This window comes from Saccopteryx bilineata, chromosome 5 (genome assembly GCF_036850765.1).
Source record: "Saccopteryx bilineata isolate mSacBil1 chromosome 5, mSacBil1_pri_phased_curated, whole genome shotgun sequence".
Classification (NCBI taxonomy): domain Eukaryota; kingdom Metazoa; phylum Chordata; class Mammalia; order Chiroptera; family Emballonuridae; genus Saccopteryx; species Saccopteryx bilineata.
In genome coordinates, this window is record NC_089494.1 from 262,708,393 (window position 1) to 262,730,525 (window position 22,133).

General features: G+C 62.2%; 1 protein-coding gene across 2 annotated transcripts in view; it reads left to right on the forward strand.

Annotated features, from left to right (window-relative positions):
• Positions 1 to 1,713: 1,713 nt before the first annotated feature.
• Positions 1,714 to 22,133, forward strand: part of SORCS2 (sortilin related VPS10 domain containing receptor 2) — a 368,252-nt gene continuing 347,832 nt past the window's right edge. The window contains exon 1 of one of the 2 annotated variants that reach the window (XM_066233323.1): positions 1,714 to 2,252. In XM_066233323.1, coding sequence (XP_066089420.1) covers positions 1,782 to 2,252 — 471 coding nt within the window. In that variant the 5' untranslated portion in view covers positions 1,714 to 1,781. The remainder of the gene's footprint in view (positions 2,253 to 22,133) is intronic. The other variant, XM_066233322.1, reaches the window with a different exon arrangement.

Below are 22,133 nucleotides of genomic sequence, written 5' to 3' on the forward strand. Positions count from 1 at the left end.
CCCCCAAAGTGCCCAGCACAGTGACTAATAATTTGTCACTGTCGAGTTTTCTTGAGGACAGGACTTCGATGTCTTCCTTTACTGAGACAAAAAGCACACGACCGGGAAGAGGCCTTAGCGACCTGGCCTCTGGGGAGATGGGGTCGGCCGGGGCGGTGGGGGTGGATCTGTGTGTGGGTGATGCTTTTGCAGCTCTCAGACCAAGAGCAGTCTTCCCCGCCAGCCAGGTCTGCCGCCAGCCTCTCTCTGGCTCCGCCTCCCTGTTGCCTGTTGCCCCTCCCTCCCGTTAGCCTGGCACTGACCCTTTCCTGTTCTCCTCCACCCCCTGTGCTGGACCAGGTGTGCCCACAGCTGCTGGCTCCCTTTCCCTCCCCTGAGCTGGAGAGGAGAACCTGACAGGTTGCAAATTTACACCCTGACACCGCGGAGGGGGTGAGGGTGCATGCCAAGGGAGCAGACCCTCCTAGGCACCTAGCCAAACTTCCCTCACTCCCCGCCCCCGCCCCGCCCAGCGCCGGCAGGGACAAGCCCTGGTGACGGTTCCTGGATATGACTTCTGATGAGAGGGGTTGGGGGGGGGGGGCCGTGAACAAGCGGAAGAGAGGGCCTGGGGGGGAACCCCACTCTCTTCCCTCAGTGTCCAGGCTGTGCTGTCTGCCCTGTTAGGCTCCTTTGCTCTCTCTCTCTCTCTCCCCGGAGCAGAGATCCAGCTGGGACGCTGGAGTGACAGGGTCACTGACCCTGAGGGTTTTCACTGAATGTAGGGGCCTCTGTGGGAAGATGGGGGCAGGGTGACCCCTGACCTGGCGGAGGATGCAAACACCCCCCCATGTTTTTCTCCAAGGCCAATAGGCGATCCCATGGTGGGTGCTCAGTGAGGTTACACTGAGATCTGTCTAAAGGAACCCATGAACTGGGGGGGGGGGGCGTTCTGCACTCTTCACTTTGACCTGCCAGGCTCTGCCCTGGGTGGGGCCTCGGGCTTCACCCTCTCCCTCTACCCAGCTGTCTGTCCTTATGCTCAGGGCTGCCCGTTGGTGGCCCTGGGAGTTGGGACATAAAGCCACTGTCTGCAGGCTCTGAAGCCTGAGCTGCAGGAGTGGCTGCCAGAGAGGTTCTGAGGGGGCAGCCTCCACTTGGCAGTGCCTCCCGCTGCCCAGAAGGTGCCCCTCCTGGATCTTCATGGTTCTAAGTTGTCCCCATGGCCAGCTCTTCGGAGGCTCCCGCAGGAGAAAACTCCACACGCACACTGTGTCCTAGTCCGGGCTCTCCGGAGTTACTTACTCATAAACGTGCCCACCTGGGTGTGGTCGGCTTCCCTTATCCGACTGTCAGTGCCAGGGTCTGGCAACTGGCTGGCAGCCCCCACTGTATCCCAGCAGCCTGGTGGGCCGGGCCGGCAGGCCGCGGCTGGCCAAGAGTGAGTGCTCCGTAAATCCAGGAAGAAAGGGAGGGGGAAGGAGAGAGGACGGAGAGGAGGAAGGACCAGGAAGGGAGGAAAGGGCTCTGTGTCTGTGCGGGGTGGGGCCGCTCCCTAAGACCTCCGGCCGGGCCCTGATGTTTCGGTGCTTGTTGGGGCGGGCGCGGGGCCGGCCGATAGGTGGCGGTGCGCCCTCGGCTGCGCGTTGGCGGCGGCGGAACTGCGAGTCCCCTCCTCCCGCCGGCTCCCTCCCCTCGCCCGCTCCTTTTTCTGCGCTCTCTCGCGCGCTCCCCAGCGCCCTCCGGCTCTCCTGGCCGCGGTCTCCCGCGCCGCGCCGCCCCGCCGCCGCCCCTCAGCGACCATGGCGCACCGGAGGCCCCCGCGCGCCCCGAAGGGCCCTGACCCCGCCGCCCGAGCTCCCAGCACCGAAGCGCAGCCGCCGCCGCGCTCGCCGCGCTCGCGGCCGCTCCTGCTGCTGCTGCTGCTGCTGCTGGCCGCCTGCGGGGCGACGGGGCGCTCCCCCGAGCCCGGGCGCCTGGGTCCCCGCGCTCGGCTGACCCGATCGCTGCCGAACCTGCTCGCGCGGCGCGCGCTGCTTAGTGGCGGCGAGGACGGGCAGGAGCGCGGCACTGAGCCCGGCGCTCCGGCTCCTGCTGCGGGTCCCGGCGAGGACGAAGCCCCTGCCGCGGGCCAGGGGCGCTGGGCGCGGGCGGCGCCGGTGGCCGGAGAAGCTTCGCAGGCGCAGGTCCCGCTCATCAGCACGTCGTTCGTGCTCAAGGGAGACGCGTCGCACAACCAGGCGATGGTGCACTGGACGGGCCAGAACAGCAGCGTAAGTGACCTCCGCGCATCCCGGGACCCCTGCCCAGGGACACGTTGGACCCCTACTTCTGGACCGCCTGGCGGTCACCCCGGGCGATTTTCGCTACTTGCAGACTCGAGTCACTTCGTAGGCGCCCCTGTTGGCCTCTGGCCACCAGTTACTTGGGGAGAGGTCCTCAGATATGTGAGCACCATGCTTCACCTCGGGGGATATTTCCAGATTTCCGGGACCCTGAGGCACCTCGGGTGCTCCCCTAATGACCTCCAGATGCCAGGTTATGGGGGTTAGGGTTGTCTCCAGAGGCTTCTGGACCATGGCCACCTTGGGGTGCCCCCAGGCCCCTTAGGATTGTCCCCCAACTCGGTGTTGCGTCTCAGTCACCGTCAGACCCCACCTTGTCTGCTCAGGGGTGCGTTCTGGGATTTTTGGCTTTGGGACTCTTTTCACCCTGGTTTACCCCGACCTCTCATGGCACCTCTAAGGGCTCCAGGACTTCCCTGGTCAGCTTGGTGTCCAGTTCTGTGGCCACCCCTCTCCCTGATTACCCTCGCATGACCCGCGGCTGCCTTGACGTCCCAACACGGGGCAATCCCGGATGCCTGGGGTTGACTACCCCCTGAGTTTGGGTGCCATCCCTGCGCTCCACACCCGTGGCTGCAGACTCCGTGCCCCTACCACCCTCCCTGCCACGTCGGCCTTGCTCCAGCTGGAAGTTCGACCAGACATCCCTTTCCCCGCAGAGCCACTTCTGTTAGGGTTCCCAGAGTCTCCTTCCCCCAGGGTGGTGGTTCCCGCCCCTCTGGTCCCACCCCATCCTTTGGGTGGTGTGTCTCAGGGCTTCCGGGCACCCTAATATTCTCCCCTTGGGGGCTGCTTCCTGCCTTGCTTCCCTTGCGCCCACCCTGCCCCACTCGAGATGACTGATGGTCATGCTGGAGTCACCTCCAGGCAGCCCGAGTGGGTCATCACAGTTTGAGGAGAGGAGTGGTGGTGTCAGGTGGTGTCAGATGGTGGCAGCTGCGTGTGTGTGTAAGAGAAATGGCAATGGAAGATTCACAGGGGTCTCCCCTGGTGCCTGACTCCCAACTGCCATCCTTGACCACTGCTCCCCAAAGTTCTGAGGGGGCAGCCCAGGGCCAGGACCCTGGCATGCTCTGGGAGGGGAGGACTGGGAGCCTAGGGGCGACCCTCACCAGGAAAGGGGTGTGACCCGGGCTGAGCAGCCCTCTCACCCCCTCCTCTGTCCAGCCCACGGGGCTCCTCCTCGCTGAGGGTTCTGCTGGAGGCGGGAGAGGGGGTGGCTGACTACGTTGGGGGCAGCGTGTGACGGGCGTGACTGTTCCCGAGCCCAGGCTCGCCCCCCCCCCCGGGGGCTGCTGTGCAGAGGACAAGTCTCTGGTGTTTGGCGATTTCTGACATTTTCCAGCCAGACTTAGAAACCCTGGGCAGGGGGGTGGTGTGGGGCTGATTTCCTGGGTCTCCACCCAGCAGCGGGCCAGCAGGGTGCCCAGGGGGTGCCCAGGGGGTGCTTCACAGAGGGCAGCAGGTGCTGCCTCCCTAGAAGAGCCCGAGGGGTCCTCCCCATCTGCACCTGGAGGGAGGGGTCAGACCCGAGACGTGCCGCTGGGTCCTGTACTTGAGAACAAGCCGTGTCCCATGTGGTCAGTTGTAATTTACGGAGGGAAGGGTAACCGGCAGCCCGTCACTTAAAGGAACAAGTAACGTGAGCGTCAGCCCTGTGGCCAGATCGCTAAAGCGGCCACCCTCCCACCCCAGCCGGCAGAGGTTGTCGGTCCCTCAGCTCACTGAGCTTCTCTGTTATTTCAGCTTCAGGGAGGGAAAGGGGGTGAAAGAGGGGAGAGAGGGACACACTGCAGACTAGCCCCCGAGGTGGGACCAGTGCCTTAGGTCCCCCCCCATTCCGAGCACACAGACTGGTAGCCGGGAGCTTCCTTGGACAGTGTGAGGAGGGGGCTTGGACCAGCGGGGCTGGGGTCCTGGGGGGTGCCTGTCAGAGGAACCCACCTGGTGCTGCTCCTTGGGGACTGTGGCTGGGCTGGGGGGACCCGTGTCCTGGCTGCTGGCAGGTGAGTGCCAGGAGGGGAGTGGGGAGTGGGGAGTGGGAATGGGGGTGCTGGCTTTTCTTGCTGGGGGGTGACGAGTCCAGAAGGGGAGATCATCTCTCCTCTGGCCACCGGGAAAAGGCAGGGTGTGTGTGCTGTGTGGGGAGCAGGGCATTGCCTGGCACTGAGCAGACCCTCGGGGGGCGGAAGCCCAGGTACCCCAGTACTGTTTGCAGTTTCAGCGTCTGCGAGTAAGGAAACCCAGACAGGGAGGACATGCTGAGCCATGGAACACCTCCCCGTTCCCACCCCCCTCGCCCCTTCTCTGGAAGGAGCGGCCCAGGGGGACCGAGTTCTCCCCGGAAGAGCAGACTGCCCTCTGGCAAAGCTCAGAAGAGGCGTGAGCCCTGGAACCAGGCAGGAAGCAAAACCACGCTTCTTCTGTCACCCGGTCTGCCCAGGTCCCGAGACCCCGGGAAGGGCTCTCCGCGGGCGGGGGGGGGGGGGGCACGTGAGGCGAGACCACGTGTTCGCTTTCCCGTGTCAGGTGTTTTTCGACATGAAAAGCAAGCATTTGATGAGAGGGATAGACGTGTTAAAATGGTGGTGTAGGGCACCTGCGGGGCTCGGGCCTTTCTGAGAAGGGCCCCCCCACCGTGGAGGCAGCGTGGCCACCTCTGTGCCCCCCCCCCCCCAGCACTCGGTCTCCGCCCGCTCCCGTGGAGATGTGGACGCGGACTGCCTTGGAGCACACACTGCCTTTCTGTCTGAGGTTTCGCTGTAGCAACAACGTGTCATGTGTGAAACGAATGTTTCACTGAGACCTGTGAGCCTACGGCGGGTGGGGCCCGAGCTGCTGGGCAGAGGCCCCAGGATGTGTCTCCTGAGCCGCCCTCGGAGGCAGAGAGGAGATTTGAAGGCGGGTGCAGAGCCCTGGTCTGTGCCTCTGGGGTCGAGGCCTCACGTCACCTCGGTGGGGTGGTGCTGTGCCCTGCCCCAGGGATTACCGTTTCTGGGGGAGGTCATGTGCTCATTGTGCGATTTTTAGTGCAGCTCGCCCGGGCGCCTCTCCTCACGGCACTTGAACTTTGATGTTGGACGGACTTGAACATGAGCTTCTGGTAGCATTTTCACGGCCGATCAGCAGATCAGCAGCCCCTCTCTCCGCTTTCTGCATCTGTTCTGCGCTCTGTCTATAGGGCTGGGGGTGTCCAGAGGAGGTACATGCAGGGGTGATTCTGAGCTGATGGCCCCTCCACCTTCTCTGCTCCGGGGGCCAGAGAGGGAGCACGGAGCCTCTGACGGGGTGAATTGGATCATGGCACCTGCTCGATGTCAAGTCCTTGGGGACAGGTGCACTAGCTTTCCGGGGCTACAGTAACAAAGTGCGGTAGGCCGTGTCTTTGTCTTGCAGTCCTGGAGGTGACCAGGGGCCACCAGATAAGAGACAGAGGCAGACAGGTCAAGTGATGTGGTGACCAGTGTTGAGCACCTGTCAAATTTGCTGTCAGGAAGCCACCTGGCAGGCCCACTGGGGACCCTGGGCCGGGCGGCTGGGTCAAGCATGAGAGAGAAAAGGATGGCTGTGTTGTGGGACAGGTGACAGTGGAAACGGATGTGCCCTGGGAAAGTCTCGGCATGCACACCGGCACTGTCATACTTAGGAGGACACCCGCCAGGGTGACCCAGGATGGTGTTATGTATTCTTTACCACAGGAAGTTTGAGAGCCCCAGGTGAGAGGAGGCCTCATATTAGCCCCCCAACTTTCTAGAGGGTCTGTCAGGTGCTGGGGACACAGTGATGAGCAACATCAGTCATAGATCCCGTCCTGGTGAGACGTTTGGCCTGGACAGGAATTCATTGTGGACTATCCTGGTGCCCTGCAAATCTGCCCTGGGGAAGTCAGGGAGGACTTCCTGGAGGAAGTGGTGATCCAGCAGCTCTGAAGGACAAGTAGAGTCGGCGTCACCAGGGCTGAGGAGGTGGGTGGGATGGTGGGAGGAAGAGGCTGAGGGGGAGGGAGAGCCTGTGGCGTTGTGGGCAGAGAAGGGGCACGGCCGTCAGTCATCAACCTCTGGCTGGAAGGCCGGGGAGACGGCCCCATTCGTAGAGTTCCCGACCACGCTGCACACATCTCCTTTTACTTCACTAAGGCGGCCGTTTAATTCGTCGTTGCGTGAGTCATTTAAAGAGGTTGTACATGAGCATCGTTCTTCCGCCCTCCCCTCCCCCACAGGTCAGACCGCCGCCCGGTGGTGCCCCCACGGCCCTTCTAGAGGACGGCCGTTACTTAATTTTTACTTTATTCTAATTCGTCAGAGGCAGGCTCAGACTCCCGCGGAGGACCTTGGGGAGAACGGCTTTGGAGTGATGAGGAAATAAATGAGCTGGGACGGAGCCTTTCCGTTCGGGAAGACGTGAGGGTGTGCTTGTAAACTGTCTGCTGTTTGGGGGTCCCCCGCTGTTGCTTTCCTGGCCTCCAGAGAGCGAGGTATTTACAGAGTCTGACAAGTGGCCCCGTTCAGCCCGTGGCTCTTCCGGGTGGGTCCTCCCAGTGGCCCGTGGGGACCGCGGCTTCTCCAGAGTCTGACAAGTGGCCCCGTTCAGCCCGTGGCTCTTCCGTGTGGGTCCTCCCAGTGGCCCGTGGGGACCGCGGCTTCTCCAGAGTCTGACAAGTGGCCCCGTTCAGCCCGTGGCTCTTCCGGGTGGGTCCTCCCAGTGGCCCGTGGGGACCGCGGCTTCTCCAGAGTCTGACAAGTGGCCCCGTTCAGCCCGTGGCTCTTCCGGGTGGGTCCTCCCAGTGGCCCGTGGGGACCGCGGCTTCTCCAGAGTCTGACAAGTGGCCCCGTTCAGCTCGTGGCTCTTCCGGGTGGGTCCTCCCAGTGGCCCGTGGGGACCGCGGCTTCTCCTGAGCAGGTCCACACAGGTGCAGCCCCTGACCTGCTCGCGGCTTGGCCTGTCGGCCGCAGGCATACACTGTGTTCCAGCCGCGGGTGACCGGCTAGGGGCGGAGAGCCGCCCAGGGCAGCAGCAGCGTCCTCCGTGTTTGAGCCCCACGGGCCGGACACTTCACACTGGTCAGCATCTTTATCCCAACTAAGCTCTGTCATTAAAAAAAATGTTTTTTAAAAGATTTTATTTATTCATTTTAGAGAGAAGAGAGAGAGAGAGAGAGAGAGAAGGGGAGGAGCAGGAAGCATCAACTCCCATATGTGCTTTGACCAGGCAAGCCCAGGGTTTTGAACCAGTGACCTCTCAGCGGTCCAGGTTGACACTTTATCCAATGACAGGAGGGGAGATAGAGAGACAGACTCCTGCATGCGCCCTGATTATCCACTCAGCAACCCCTGTCTGGGGTTGATGCTCAGACCAACTGAGCTACCCTCAGTGCCCAGGGCCATACTCAAACTAACCGAGGCCCTGGCTGTTCGAGGGAGGGAGTGGGGGGGGGAGGGGAGGGGTGGAGAAGCAGATGGGCGCTTCTCCTGTGTGCCCTGACTGGGAATCGAACCTGGGATGTCCATACACCAGGCCGACGCTCTATCCACTGAGCCAACTGGCCAGGGCTTTGTTTTAAAAATGCAGTGGGGTACCTGAATGTCAGCTCTCACTGGAGAGCTGAAAAAAAAAGATTATTTTTTCGATCTCTGATGTTCTTCTGCGACAGAGAAGTCCCCTCTATTTTGCATTTCTGTAGCAGTCAGCCACCGTATTTGCACAGAAAATGACAATCATTTAATTAGTTTCTCTCACTCCGGCTTGAAGATCTGAAAAGAACAGCACTCTTTTTCCTTAGTCTTTTTTTTTTTTTCAAAAGCAGAGCCTTTCTGGTGATGCGAGCTCGCCCCACGCCGGCAGGGCCACCCCCTGCGCGGCGCCCTTTCCGAGGCTCAGAGCTGAAGTTCAAATGAAAGTCAGAGGAGAGCCAGGCCGGGTGCGGCTGCCTCTGTCCACGTCCGTTTCCATTCAGAGAGGGATTTTATTTTCATGAGGTCTCGGTGCCGTGCATATTTCCGAAGTGTCAGGAGCAGAGATACCATCTCCCTGGCCTCAGCCGGGCAGGTGGCCTGTGTCAGGCTCACCTCGGTGCCTCTGTGCCGGGTGTCACCGGTCTCCCGCCACCGCCACCGCGTCTGGGTATTGACGCAGGGCTCCCGGTCCGCGAGCTAGGTTGGCGACCACGGTGGACGTGCCCCTCGCCGGGCGGGGCGCGTCACTGGCGTGATCTTAATCAGTCCTGGAGGCAGCCCTGGGAAGCAGCCGTGATTATGATCTTTGCCTGGCAGAGAAGTGGGGTAAGGTTCACGCGGCCAGGGGACTCGCCCGGGACCACATCGCGCGGAGTCCGGGAGGTGCTGTGGTGTGCTTTCCTCCACTCTTGAGCCGAGTGCTTTTTCTTGTCATGCGAGAAATACTTTTTATCCTTTTTTGTCTCTGTGATTATTTTTTGTTAGTGGAGAAACACAAATAACGTACATTTCCATCAAGTGCCCCGTTCGGTGGCATCAGACACATTCCCACGGTAGTGCTGCTGTCACCGCTGCCATCCTCCCACACGGGCACTCTGTCCCAGTGGAACACTCACTCCCCGCCCCCGCCGCCGGGCCCTGGCACCCACCATTCTGCTCTCGATGGAACTGCGCAGTGCTTGTCCCATGTGACTGGCTCCTGTCCGTGTCCCGAGCACCATGTCCTCAGGGTTCATTCCTGTCGGAGCAGGCCTCAGAGCGTTCTTCCGGTTTTCAGGGCAGAATCACATACCCCGTTGGTACGGACGGACGAGGTGTTGATCCATCCGTCTGCCCGTGGACACATGAGCTGCCCCCCTACCCTTGGCTGTCCTGAATGACGCCGCGTGAACCTACCTGGATGTCGAAATATCTGTCCAAGTTCCCGGCTTTCGGAGCCTTTTGGCTGTTGACCCAGAAAGCGGGACGGCTGGGTCATGTGATAAGTTTGTGTTAATTTTCTGATGGCGCCCGAGGCCTTCTTAGCTACAGCAGAACGCACGCTGGGGTCTGCCTTGAGTTTCGCCCGCTTGCCAGTTTAGTTGCAGGTTGCACCCTCCGGAGAAGCCTACGCCCGGCCGGTGGGCTTGGAGGAGCTCCCACGTGGACCGGGGGCGCAGAGTGAGGCTGTGTGGTGGGAGTCACTTCGGTTTCTGTTCTCTTCGAACCCTTGGATTCTGTCACGTGGGACTCCGGGAGGGGCTGTGGCTTGGGGCCCAGGAACGCTGCAGAGGCAGACGTAGGCTGGCTGGTCGGGTGCCCGGGCCCGGGGTGCAGGAGGGGTTCGCCAGGCACAGATTGCCCGGGCCGGGAGCGCCTGCTGTCACGTTCAAAGCATGTTTCGCCACCTGTGTGAGGCGCTTCTCCCCACGGGCTTCCCCCCTGACCTGCTAAGTACTTCAGTCTCCACTCCGTCAAAATAAAGAGCTCGCTGCAAAACCCGTCTCTCTCCTGTGGTCGCATCAACACCACCTACCCCCACTGGGGCCCGTTTTCTGACTTGTCATCTGACCGTCGGGGGGGCTCCTGGGTGTTCATTTGGTTCCTGCATCGGTCAGTTCTTTGTCCGTGATACGTGGTGGGTCTGGCTCCTAGGAACACCCCCAACCTGGCATCGGGGTTCTTAGCGCTCTCTCTGTGCCACAGAACCGGCCCCCCGCCCCCGCCGCCCCACCAGGCTGGAGAAGTTCATGGACGTGGGTCAGAATGTCATTTTCGTGACGAGCATCACATAAAATGTGTAGGATGAGAAGGAAGTCAATTCTGTGGCGATGAAGTTACTAGAATATTAAAATGAGGTTTTTTTTTTTTTTTTTTTTCACTACCATGCCAGGAGCTAGCAGCAGCAGGCAGAGTCACACGTGTGTAGACATGAAGGTAACATGAGGTAGGATGTGAGTGTGGGACAGGAGAGGGGACAGACAGACAGACCCCGGGGGGATGATGTTTCTTTCCTCCCACTGTCCCCTTCAACCCTGTCCCCTGTGTCCTGTCTCCCCCAGCACCTTCTTGGTCTCCGCAGGCCCCTAAGGGTAGGGGCATTTGTTTGGTCTCTGTGGCCCCCAGTCCCTGGTGCTCAGGAGACGCCCAGTGAACTCACCAGAGTCGTAGAGTAGGGGTGTCGTAGGTCCAGAGGGGACTGTGAGCTCAGAGGCCCACCCACTTCCTTTCTGCTGAGCATCTTGGGAAGGCCCAACTGGGGTGCTGTGGGTCACCTGATCAGTGGGTGACAGAGCTGGGGTTCCCTGTCCAGCCCTAATTAGCCCAGCCCACGTGTCGGGAGGCTAATGATGCCTTCTCTGCAGAGAGGACCCCGGCTGGGGGGTGGGGTGGTCTGCACCCTGTCCAACGGGGCGACCGGGGGAGCAGTCCAGGGCTTCGGACTCACAGTGGTGGGCAGACAGCCAGGCCGTGGTGCCTCCCGTCCCCGCCTCCCGCCAGCCGGCCGGGCCTCTGCTCTGGGTGGCTCAGCCGGGAGCCGGGTGCTTGGCGGTGAGAGACACTGGTCCCAGAATGACTCGGGGCTTCTCAAACACCTCCCCGGTTCCAGCCTCGTCTCACGGGCAGAAACCGAAGGAAACACGCAGGAGATGGTTTTGCTCGGCTTTTCAACAGAGGTGAAGGCGCTGAGGGGCTGGGACGTGGAGGGCGCTCTGGGGCAGAGCAGGCAGGCAGGGGAACTGGGGAGCAGCTGCCGGGGAGTGTCCGTCCTACGTCACTCACTCACTCATTCACTCCCTTGTTTGTTCATCGTCCTCCGGGCCAGCTTCGCAGGGGCATCCCGGGTCTGACCTCGCCATCTGGGAGGGAGCCTCGAAAACGGCCTTTGCCTGTGTGGCCTTGGTTCTGTGTCCATGAATGTCTTTAGTCACATCAATGCATCACCTTTAAAAGGGCGTAAAGGGAGCCATGTTTTGGAGGCTGTGGCTGGGGGCCTTGCGGCCTCCCTTCCCCCCAGCACCCCTGTGCTCCTCCCCAGGGCCGGGGCTGGGCTGGGCTGGGCAGAGGGAGTGCACTGGCTCCCGGGGCTCGGCCGGCGCCGGGTGGGGGCCCTGCTCACGTGCTGGGGTGCCTGGGGGCCCTGCTCACGTGCCGGGGTGCCGTGTCCGCCGGGGAAGAGGGCCCGGGCCCGGGCCCCTTGAGGTGGGTGGGATTCTGCTGGGCTGCTCGGAGCCCTTCTGGGCCTCAGTTCCTGCCATCCCAGGAGACCACAGCCAGTGCCAGTCAGAATTTGCCCCCTTCCTTGAAGGAAATGCGGCGTGGTCCTGTTTTCTTCCCGACTCCTGAACAGTTTGCCGAAGTAGAGCAGAGCCCAGCAGTGTGGCGTGAGGCGCGGCTCCCAGATGGTCAGCCTTGAAGGCCTTTCTCGCTGACGTCTGGTTTTCTCACAAGTTTCCCGAGATGAGTTGTTGCCGGACACACTTCAGATGGAATCAGACTTTCTCCCTGTCTCCCGGGAGCGGAGCCGAGGGGGCCTGGTGGCCACAGGGAAACCTGAAACCCTGGCCTTTGGGGCTGGTCCCGCGGGAAGGGGACTGCGGGGTTGGCTTCCACGGGATCCCACGTCCCCCAGCTCCGGCCCCCGGGGCGGGGGTGGGGGACCCAGCCTGGCCTCCCTGAACAGTGACCACTGCCCTCCTTGGCATGAGGAGTGTGAGCCCTGGACACACTGACCCTCCCTGCCTGGCCTGGCCCCCTTGGCCCTCTGTACTGTGGAGAAAGGGAGACAGGGCTGAGTCTGGCTCCGGCCACCTTGACCTCTGAGCCGGGAGGAGAGGAGGGTGGGGGCTGGGGGCTGTCCACGGGGCATGTGGGGGGGGCTGGGGGCTGTCCACGGGGCATGTGGGGGGTGCTGGGGGCTGTCCACGGGGCATGTGGGGGGAGGATGCAAGTCGCCCTCAGTTCTCCAGGCCACTCAAGGTTCCTGCTTTCCGGAGCAGTTCCACATGAACTTCCGTGTCCACTGAAAACTCAGGAGTGTTTGCTGGGGCGGGGCCATGGCGGGACGTGGCTGGAGTCAAGGCTGGCCTTCTGCAGACACATTTCTTGAGCCCCCTCCCTGTGTGCCAGCATTTGTTCTGGGCTGGGGGGTGGGCAGAGAGGAGCAGAAGACCACCCAGCACACATTCTCTCAGCCTTGGAGCTGGGGGTGGGTGGGCTCGGCCATCTGTGATGGGAGGGGAGGGGCTCTGGGAAAGGGGCCATTTGCATCTTTGAGTATTCAGAAGCCCCCACCTTGGGACAAGGCTTTCTGGCTTCTAGGCTGAGCCCACCCACTCAGCCTCCTCATCCCCGCCCACCTCAGCCCTCAGAGACTGTGTCCTTCAGCCTCACGCCTCTCCTCCAGGACGTCTCTGAGCGCCCACTCTGGTCAGCAGGAAACCCAGCCGCCTGCCCAGGACATGACTTAGGCCTGTGGCCCGGGGCTGGGCCGAGAGTCCCGCCTGCTGCGCCCCGAGCATGTGTGCATTCCTCTCCGGGAGCCTGCAGCCCCTCTCAGCCCGGGCCCAGCAGGACCCCAGGCTGGGCTCGCTCTGTGCTGGGCCTCCCTCAGGGTTCCCGGGGTCTGTGTGGGGTGAGGGTCCCCTCCCTGCCCGTCGGTCCCGTCCTCTAGTCCCGTGGGTGAGCCTGTGGCCGTCCGTGCTCTGGTCTGGGGTCTTGTGAGGCTGCCTGGCTCCCCTGCCCTGCTCGGCAAGGGCAGAGCGTGAAGGCTGGGCCCATCTGCCTCCCCGTCTACCCACACAACAGAGAGGGCACAGTCCCCACCTGCCCCAGGCCCCCAGCTTCCTGACCACTGTCAAACCCAGGCCCTCCACGAGTGTCCTCCGTTCTGCTGCTTCCTGGCTTCCTGCGGCCTGGCCAGCTGCTAACCTGTCAGAGCTTTGTCTCTCCCACCCCTCCGGGGGGCGAGGGGACCTGCCCGGCCTTGTGGTGGACCGAGGCCACGCACGCAGAGGGCTGGGCCGGCGTTGGTGGCACGCTCTGCTCAGCGTGCCCCCTGCGCCCCTGCCCCGCCCCGCCCTCTGGGCTCGGCTGGCCCTTCCTGGGTGCTCTCGGGGGTGGGAGCCTGTGAGCAGCACTGGCCGGGGGCCCCTCTCCGTGGGAAGCCACTGGAGACCCCCTGCTGGAAGGGGAGCTGCCAGAGGTCCGAGTGGGGCAACAGGGCGGCCATCTGCCCCTCCCGTGGAATCTTCTGGTTCCCCCACCAGCTGTTTGCAGCAGTGGACGGCAGAGCTCGCTGACCGCGGCGGCCGGCCTCACCCCTGGCTGACCTGCAGGCACCGGTCTGTGAGTTTGGGATCGCGTCCAGTCTGCCGTTTACCATCCTGCAAAGCTCGCCTGGCGGAACGCCAGGGTGACCCCACTCACTAACAAGTCTGTGAGCTTTTGTTGACGCTTCTGGGGGCTTGGCCCAGACTTGTGTTTGCCCCTGAGGACGGTGCGGAGAGGGCTGTGGAATGGTTGGCTGGTTCATTCTGCAGCGAGTTACTGAGAGCCTGCTCTGGGCGGGACCCTCTGCCAGCTGGAAGGGGTGACGGGGTTGGGCCAAAGTCTGGCCCCTGCTGAGAGGGGGGGGTCTCTAATTGGGGTGAGGAAGCCAGGGCCCTTATGAACCGGTGCTCAGGGAGGGCGTCCTGCAGGATGGGGTGGTGTTTTTCCGAGGTCAGGGGGTAGGTGCCGTGTAGGGGGCAGCAGAGTGCCACTCAGGGGTAGTACCCCGGCTGGCCAGGGTCATCCTTTCATACTTATCCGCCCATGTCCTCATTTGGCTGGGGACCAGCGTCCAGCCCCTGACCTTGAAGGAGTGCGCAGGATGGTGGCTCTGCTGCCCACGGCTGCCTGTCCTTTCCCAGTCAAGTCCTTGCCCATAAAACGGGGTGCCCGGTACCCACCTTGTCACACTGTCGGCTGTGAGATGACACACTGCATTAAATGCCGGTCACCGAACCTGGCACCAGCCTGTGTCAGCTCCTCTGATCCCAGGAAGGGGGTTCGGGGGTCTGCCGCCTGCCCACTCCCAGCCTCAGGAGCGGGGGGCTTTCTGGGGAGGCAGAGGGGGTGGGGCTCGGCCAGCTGCCGGCACCTCGGTGCTCCCCGGCTCTTCCTGGCATTCTGTGCTCTTCCGAATGCCCAGAAGTTTACGGCCGGCTGAGTCAGGGCCGCGGACTCATCTGTGCAAGACATTTCATGTCTGCATTTTTTCCCTTAAGCCAATAAATTCTAACTTGGATACCGTGTCCTATTGCAGGAGCGAAACTTTCCCCTGGAGCAATCGGGGAGAGCTTCCCAGAGAGGGTGGCGGGAGGAGAGGAGGGGAGGGCATCCAGGCTGGTGGCCTAGCTTGGCTGTTTGGGAACAAGAGGAGGAAGACCCCAGCAGGAGGAGCCCGAGGCAGGATGGTTCCCTTCCCTAACACATTTGTTCTGGGGCTTTTTTCACCAGCGGACCACCACCTGAGGTCCCGGCAAGCACGCACAAGTTGGCCAAACCATTACGAGGGAGGCAGGTATGGGGGGCGGAGCAGGCGTGGGTGGGCGGCTGAGAGTCCGTAACCCTTCAGCTGTCCTGGCTGCGCCTGGAAGGAGGTGTGAGGGCAGTTTTTGTCTCGTAGGGCAGTGGTCCCCAACCTTTTCTGGGCCACGGCCCGGTTTAATGTCAGAAAATATTTTCACAGGCCGGCCTTTAGGGTGGGATGGATAAATGTATCATGTGACCGAGACAAGCATCAAGAGTGAGTCTTAGATGGATGTAACAGAGGGAATCTGGTCATTTTTTAAAAATAAAACATCGTTCAGACTTAAATAGAAAATAAAATGGAAATAATGTAAGTTATTTATTCTTTCTCTGCGGACCGGTACCAAATGGCTCAGGGACCGGTACCAAATGGCTCACGGACCTGTACCGGTCCGCGGCCCAGGGGTTGGGGACCACTGTCGTAGTGCACCTCGGGCATGACCGCTCTCTGACGTCCGTTTCTGCATAATTCCATCGAGAATGTTCCCAGTGGCCTGTGTGGATGAGTCCCTTTGGGTGTCCCGAGTCTCCGTGGGTCCCTTGCCGGGAATTCCTGTCTCCTCAGTGGGGGGAAGGGAGTTCTCCTGGAGAGAGGAGATGGGGGCGGAGCACAGGGGGCTCAGGTAGCTGTCCTTCGGGCGCGGTGTCTGGCCTCCTGGAGAGAGGAGATGGGGGCGGAGCACAGGGGGCTCAGGGCGCTGTCCTTCGGGCGGGGTGTCTGGCCTCCTGGAGAGAGGAGATGGGAGCGGAGCACAGGGGGCTCAGGGCGCTGTCCTTCGGGCGCGGTGTCTGGCCTCCTGGAAGCGACGCCTGTCACTGGGCCCTGCGGGGTTTCCGTCTTCTCTTTCCCGTCCCCCCTTCCTGTCCTGTCGTCCTGCGCTGCTGGGCACGGAGCAGGTGCCGTAAGCGGGAGTCTTGGTTGCGGGTCACAGGAGCCTGACACCAGCTGGCTGGAGGGGAGTGGGTCACAGGCTCGCAGAACCAGCAAGGCCAGGGTGGCCTGGGCGTCTCTCTCTGGGATCCGCTTCCCCGGGGGCTGCCACCTGCCTCCTACAGCCTTCCCGGGCTGTGGCCCCGTGAGAGACTGAGGCCAGAGGATGCCGCTGGCCGCCAGGGCTTCCCCGTGGGGTCCAGAACTGGGTCCCGCATGCTCACGTGGGTCACGTGCCCGCCTTGAGCCATCATCTCAGCCAGAGGGCCCAGATTCTCTGTCTGCCGAGCCTCCGTGTCCAACTCTGGTCCACACAATGGAGACCGGGGGGAGGGGCTCTAGGCAGGGCAGTGCGGGCAGTTCTGTGGGGCTGAGCAGCACCCCGGGTCTCCGCCAGCCTTGACCGAGGGGCTCACCCTCCTCCGGGCCTTGGTTTCCCAGAGGGGTCAGTTCTAGGCTGTGGGATTTCCACTGGAGAAGGTGATGGAAACGTCATTCAGCCCCAGACCCGGGCAGCCGGGGGCCCCTCGGCTCTGGGTGGGGCTAAGCCCATGTCCACACAGCTTGTGAGTAAAGGAGGTGCCTGGTGTGTGGCCCCTGCTGCATGTCACTCGTGGCCTGTGGCACTCCTCTGCAGAGTGCCTGTGCTGTCCTGTGGTCAGTGTGTGCCCCGGGGAATCTCTGGGAGGAGGCTGGTGGGTGGAACTTTGCAGTGACAGGTCCTGGGGTGACGTGCAGGGGAGGAGGGTGCCTTCCTGGGGACACTCATGTCCAGCTTATGCCGTGGACATGGACCACGGATCAGGCCAGGCAGGGCTGGGGCTGGCCCTGGCACTTGGTGACATGGCGGAAGGAGTCGGGGGAGGCGCCGTGACTGAGCGTGGCTGTCCTGGCCTGGGGGTGGGGCTCCCGTGGTCTCCCTCGTTCCGTGGTGATTTGAGTCTGGGCCACGCAGCCCTGGCTGACACCTCCCGGAACTGGTGTGGCCGGAGCAGGCTTCCGGGGTCCGAGCAGTGAAGCCTCCGGTTCTCGAGGAGCCAGCGGCCGTGGGCTGTGCGGACTCCCTCTGCTGGGAGGCCGATTGTTTTACTGCCTTTGCCTCCAGACTCCCGCCTCCAGCTCTGGCTGTCAGACAGGAACCCGGAGGTGAGTCACAGATGGGTCTCTTCTTGTCTCCTGAGCAGGAAGCTGGCCTCTGCTTATGGCTCCCCCTGCCAGCAGGACAGCTGTTGGGTGGGAAGTCCCATTCAGCAAACGCCACGTGGGCACCTACTGTGTGTGGGACGGTCGCCAAGGAGGCGTCCCCGGGATAGACTCCTGGGGTCTCTCAGAGTTTCCAGAGCTCTTGGAGGTCATCCCATTCCATCTGGAATCCCTCCAGGGACGGGAGGCTCATCCCCTTCCCCAGACGGCACATGGTCTCCGCTGAGAGTGGCGTGGCGTTGAGGTTTATGGGAGGAGGTCGGCGCCCTGGCCGGGTCGTGTTGCCGGGGTGGAGCGGAGGATGCCTGTCCTTTTGCTGGTTGGGTCTCTGGGCTGCGAGTCTGTTCTGCCGTGGACCTCAGGGAGGGTGGGGGGTGCCCAGGACTGCTGAGGGGCTCCGGCTTTGCTCCGTTCCACGGCAAACACTGGAGAGCAGAGGTGAGGGAGCGGTCACCTTACCTTGCCCTGGGGAGAGGGGAGTCCCGCCACCCAGCTCAGCCCAGGGCCGGCCCCCTGACGGCGGGGTCTGCACTGCGGCCCCTCACCCAGGCCCACGTCTGCCCGCCTTGCTCCTGGGGTGGCTGAAACAAGGCAGTTCGGGAGGTCAGGGGTCCCAGTCCGTGTCCCTGGCTGAACGGGGCTCTGGGGGGACCGTGTCTCCTGGTCAGCTCAGCTTCTCGCGGGTCCCGCATCCCGTGGCTCTTGGCTGCATCACCCCCAAGTCTGCCCCGCCATTCCACGGCCTTTCCCTGCGTCTCACCTCCCCTGCCTCCCTCTTATGAGAACCCTCGTGATGACATTGGGCCACCCAGTGAGTCCACGGTCATCTCTCCATCTCGAGATCCTATGGTCAGTCACAGCTGCGAGGTCTCCGGAGAAGGTTCTGGTCATCGGGATGTGGGCGTCTGGGGCGCTGTTGTAGCCCTGGTCCCACCTTTATGCTGCGGCCCTGACCACTGATTTTAGCCACAGGAGACCCCCCCCATCTCCAGCCTTGGCTCTTCTGGCTCCCTCTGCGGCCTGGAATGGCCCCCCAGCCGAGCCTCCTAACCTCTGGCCTCCCCTGGTCCTGCTCCCGCCCTGACCACCCCTCACACGCGGTCCCCAGCACAAGCATACTTACCCAGTGAGCCTGACGCTGGGCCTTCCGGTCCCCACTTCCGACTGTAGACCAACGTGGGGCGGGGGGAGGGGGTCCCGTGGCACAGACAGCCTTTCTCTGAGCTTTGAGTCTTCATGCTTCTGCTGAAGACGAAAGTTTGTAATCCACTGGGAGGCAAATTCTGGCCGGCTTCAAAGGATAACAGGGCAGCAAATATTTGCTGAGCATCGGTGGATGGAGGCAGTTCCCCAGGGTGGGGCCGGGGCGTGCAGCCTCCGCACCCAGGTACAGGAGCGCCCCAGGCCTGTGGCTTCTGGTCTCAGGCGTAGGTGACAGCAACGCATACATGGATGGAAAGGGGAAAAACACCCGACGGGTTCAATAACGAGCAGGAGAAGAGGCGTGAGGAAGACCGGCCAGGTGGGCAGCTCCTGCCTGCGGGAGTCCCGGCTGCCGGGCCGTTGGGGCCCTGAGCGGACGTTTGTTAGGATGGCCACGGTGGAGCGGTTTGATGGTTGGGAGCCCCGAGAGGGGACAGCGAGGCTGAGCTGGGGTCCTGGTGACCAGGGTCCCGGGCCTCCTGCCTCGTCCACTGGTTGTTAGCTCAGTGACACTGGGCAGTCCGTGGCCCCCTCTCAGAGCCTGGCTTCCCCACGTGCCTGTGGGTGCATGGCCGGGGGTGAGGGTGGGCCGGGCCGCTGCTGGCCGGAGTCAGGGGCTCCCCACACCCCCCACCCGCAGCCAGAAGCAGAGTTCATCTCGCAGGTCTGAGCTGTCGGACTTGGCTGCAGCTGATGTTTGGACGAAAGAAACAGTTCAACTCCGGACAAAGAGGGTATGTGCTGCTAATTGCACTTGGCCACTCACCTCCCGAGCGGCCAGCTGTCGCCTCCCACTGGCGCTCCCTCAATGGGTCCGCGGGGCTTTCTCCTCCGTCACTCGGAGAATGGCCTCGGTAGCCAAAAAGGAAATTAGTTTCAGGTGGAAGCCTTTTTTTTTTTTTTTTTTTTACCGTGGTGAAGACCGAACTGTTAATTACTCAGAAATCACAGGAGGGTTTTTATTTTTTACCCTGAAGAAATGTTTTTGGGGGGTTCCAGTTGACACAGATACTAATGATAGCTGTCAGCGCCAGCCCACGGCCACAGTGCTCTTCCCCGGAGAGCCGGGGCAGTGAGCACGCGACGCCCCGTTAAACAGGACGCGTCCTCTCCTCAGCGATGTCTGCTGGGCGTGCGGGGTGGAGACAGGAGGCTGGGAATTTAAAACGCGGCGGAGTCGGCACCTTTCCTGTGACTGAGGAGAGGTGGGTCCCCTCCTCTGTGTGGGTTCTCACGTCTCCGACAGCCACCGGGGATGCGGTGGTGAAGGTCGAGGAGGCATCCCCTCTCACATGGCGAATACTGACGGACGCAGAGGCTGGCCTCTCTCATCCAGGTACATCCGCCCGCGTTCGCGGCCAACAGACAGACAGACAGACAGACACCGGTCCTGGGGCTTCCCGCTGCCCCCTCCCGCCCTCTCCCCGGGGAGAAATGCAAACTCTTTGGCCTCCACCCGGGCTGCCGCTGCCCTCTTGTCTGCCGTGCGGGGTCCGCTCAGCTGCCACCAGGGCATGGCGGGCTCTCCCGGCTACAGGGCCTGAGTCCCCCAATTCCTTCCCACCCTGGGAACCGCCTGGGCAGAGCCTTGCCGGGGGCACCCTCCCGAGAGGTGGCCTCCTGTTGTGCACCTGTGCCACCTGCCTGCTCCCTCGACTGCGTCCCACGATTTGTGTCTGCTTTCTCTGTCTGCACGTTGACTCGTCTGTGTGTGTGTGTGTCTGTCCCTACCATAAAGAGTAACTCTCCGAAGGCGAGGGCCAGCGTCACACTGCAGGGCCACGTTGGGTTGGGACCACCAGGTGCTGAAGTCCCGCACACCCAGAGTCCTCTAAATACGGCCACTGGGGCCCCCAGGGAACCTGGTGTCACTGGCCTCGGCCGAGGCCTGGCACTGGGGTAGGCGGGAGTCATGTGTGAGTGATACCCCCGTGTCTGTGTGGAGTAAGGGCGTGCTTGGCTCACAGGACAGAAGAAGCTGGAGACTGGTGGGGTGGATCTCAGAACTAGTTCCATCGAAAGCATTGACGGTGTAGGGTCCCAGCCCCCGCTGGCCACCCAGAGCGGTGGCTCAGTGTTGCTGGAGGTGGGCGGACTGGGGGTCCCCCGCGCCCGGCTTGGTGGCAGGTCTGATGGGGAGGCTGCCCTGCAGGAAAGCAGCTGGAGACGAAGGCTTGGGGACAGGAGGTGAGGGGCCGTGCTCTCATGGGAGGATGCCGTATTGAAAACGGGCCCTGTCTGCCCCGGCTCTGCGCCCTGATGCCTAGTGCCAGGCCTAGTGCAGAGAAGGCCCTCGGGAAGTAACGGAGGAGAGGGAACGGTGGATGGAGACGGGGCAGAGACAAAAGGACGAGGCCCATTTTCCTAATCCCTACATCCGGGCAGGGCCAGGGGCGTGTCCCAGGCAGAGCAAGACTTTGCTGTCCCCTCCAGTGATTTTATGGGAACATCTATTCGGTGCTAATTTACGCGGGAGGGATTGATGCCCACGGTGGTGGTGGTGGGGGGACTGCTGTCCGGCTCCGAGTGGTGTGGGGAATAGTCCCCACGCTGAGACCCGGTCCAGTGCTCCGCGGCCCCCGGGTCCACGCCTGGAGCGGCCTCTCTGGGCCGCTGCCCGGACACGCCCTGTTCCCAGTCTTCCCCCCAAGCGCACACCTGGTCACTCTGGGCAGTGGGAAGTGACTTGGGGTGTGAGTTTGTACAAGCGGAAACTTCCAACACACGGTTTTCGCTCATGTTCTGTCATGTTTCCAAGTTGCTCAAGAAAGTAAGTGATTAATTAAGTGACACCCACACAGTTCGTTTTAAAAAAAGGAATGATTTTTCAAAACAAAGTAAGGCCCCAGTGACTTGTCAGAGAGAGAGGGGGGCGGGGGGAGACAGCTCTCGCAGGCAGCGTGCTGCTTAATAAATCATAATTACTTATGCGGGCGAACGCGTCGGCTTGGTGGAAGCGCCCAATTAAACATCTAATCGCTCGGACTCACCCTCATCTGGCACTGGTCACGCCCCGTGGGGTTGACCAGATGTCCCCAGGTTCTCCTAGACAAGTCATTACCTTTTTTTTTATTTGTTTTATTGCTTTCCCCCCCCCAGTCGCTAATGCCCTTGAGGCGTTCCCTCCAAAGGTAGGTGTGTGTTAGGGTGTCCTGAGGGCGTTCGTCGGAAAGACAGAGGCCAGAGCCGGCCTCCGATGTCCTGATGTCCGCAGTGGGTCGGGCGTCTGCGTTTGGAATGAGCTCTCGGGGGGACTGGCTCACGCCTCCACGGGAGAGCCCTTTCTCAGGCGGAGGAGAGCCCTTTCTCAGGCGGAGGAGAGCCCTTTCTCAGGCCGTGTGGCCAGAGGAATCACAGAACTCTGTGGTGACGTCTGGAGTGGCCAGGGTCACCCTCCAGAACCGTAGCAAGGTGGAGTGACGTCGGGGACCGGTGGCCTCACCCAGCACTGGGGCGCAGAGAGAGACACGGGCCCTGCCCTCCGGAAGCCTCAAGCCCAGTGTGCAGATGGATCAGTAAGCGCCTGTCAGGGCCGCTGGAGCAGAGGAAGGCAGCTTGTTCTGCATGAGGATCAGGGCAGGCTTCCTGGAAGAGGAGGCACTTCACAGAGATGGGGACTTAAGTAAAATTACATGAAATTAAACACTGTGCCAGGTGGTGGCGGTGATTCAGTGACAAGCCAAGTCAGACAGATCCCCGCCTTCATGGACTTTGTGTCTTAGCAAGGCAGAGGGCGTGAACTCTCCGGGCAGGGAAATAAGTTCAGATGGTGGTGAGAGCCGTGGAGACATCAAGCAGACGATGACCTGCAGGGGGCAGGGTGTCAGGGACAGCCTGGGGAAACTGCCACGCAAGACCTGGGACAAGGCACTGGGGGTCTGAGCCGGGGACGTGAGCCTGTGGCACGTTTGGGGATAGAGAGGCGGCACCACACGACCCAGCAGCCTCAGCCCTTGCTCTGTGTGT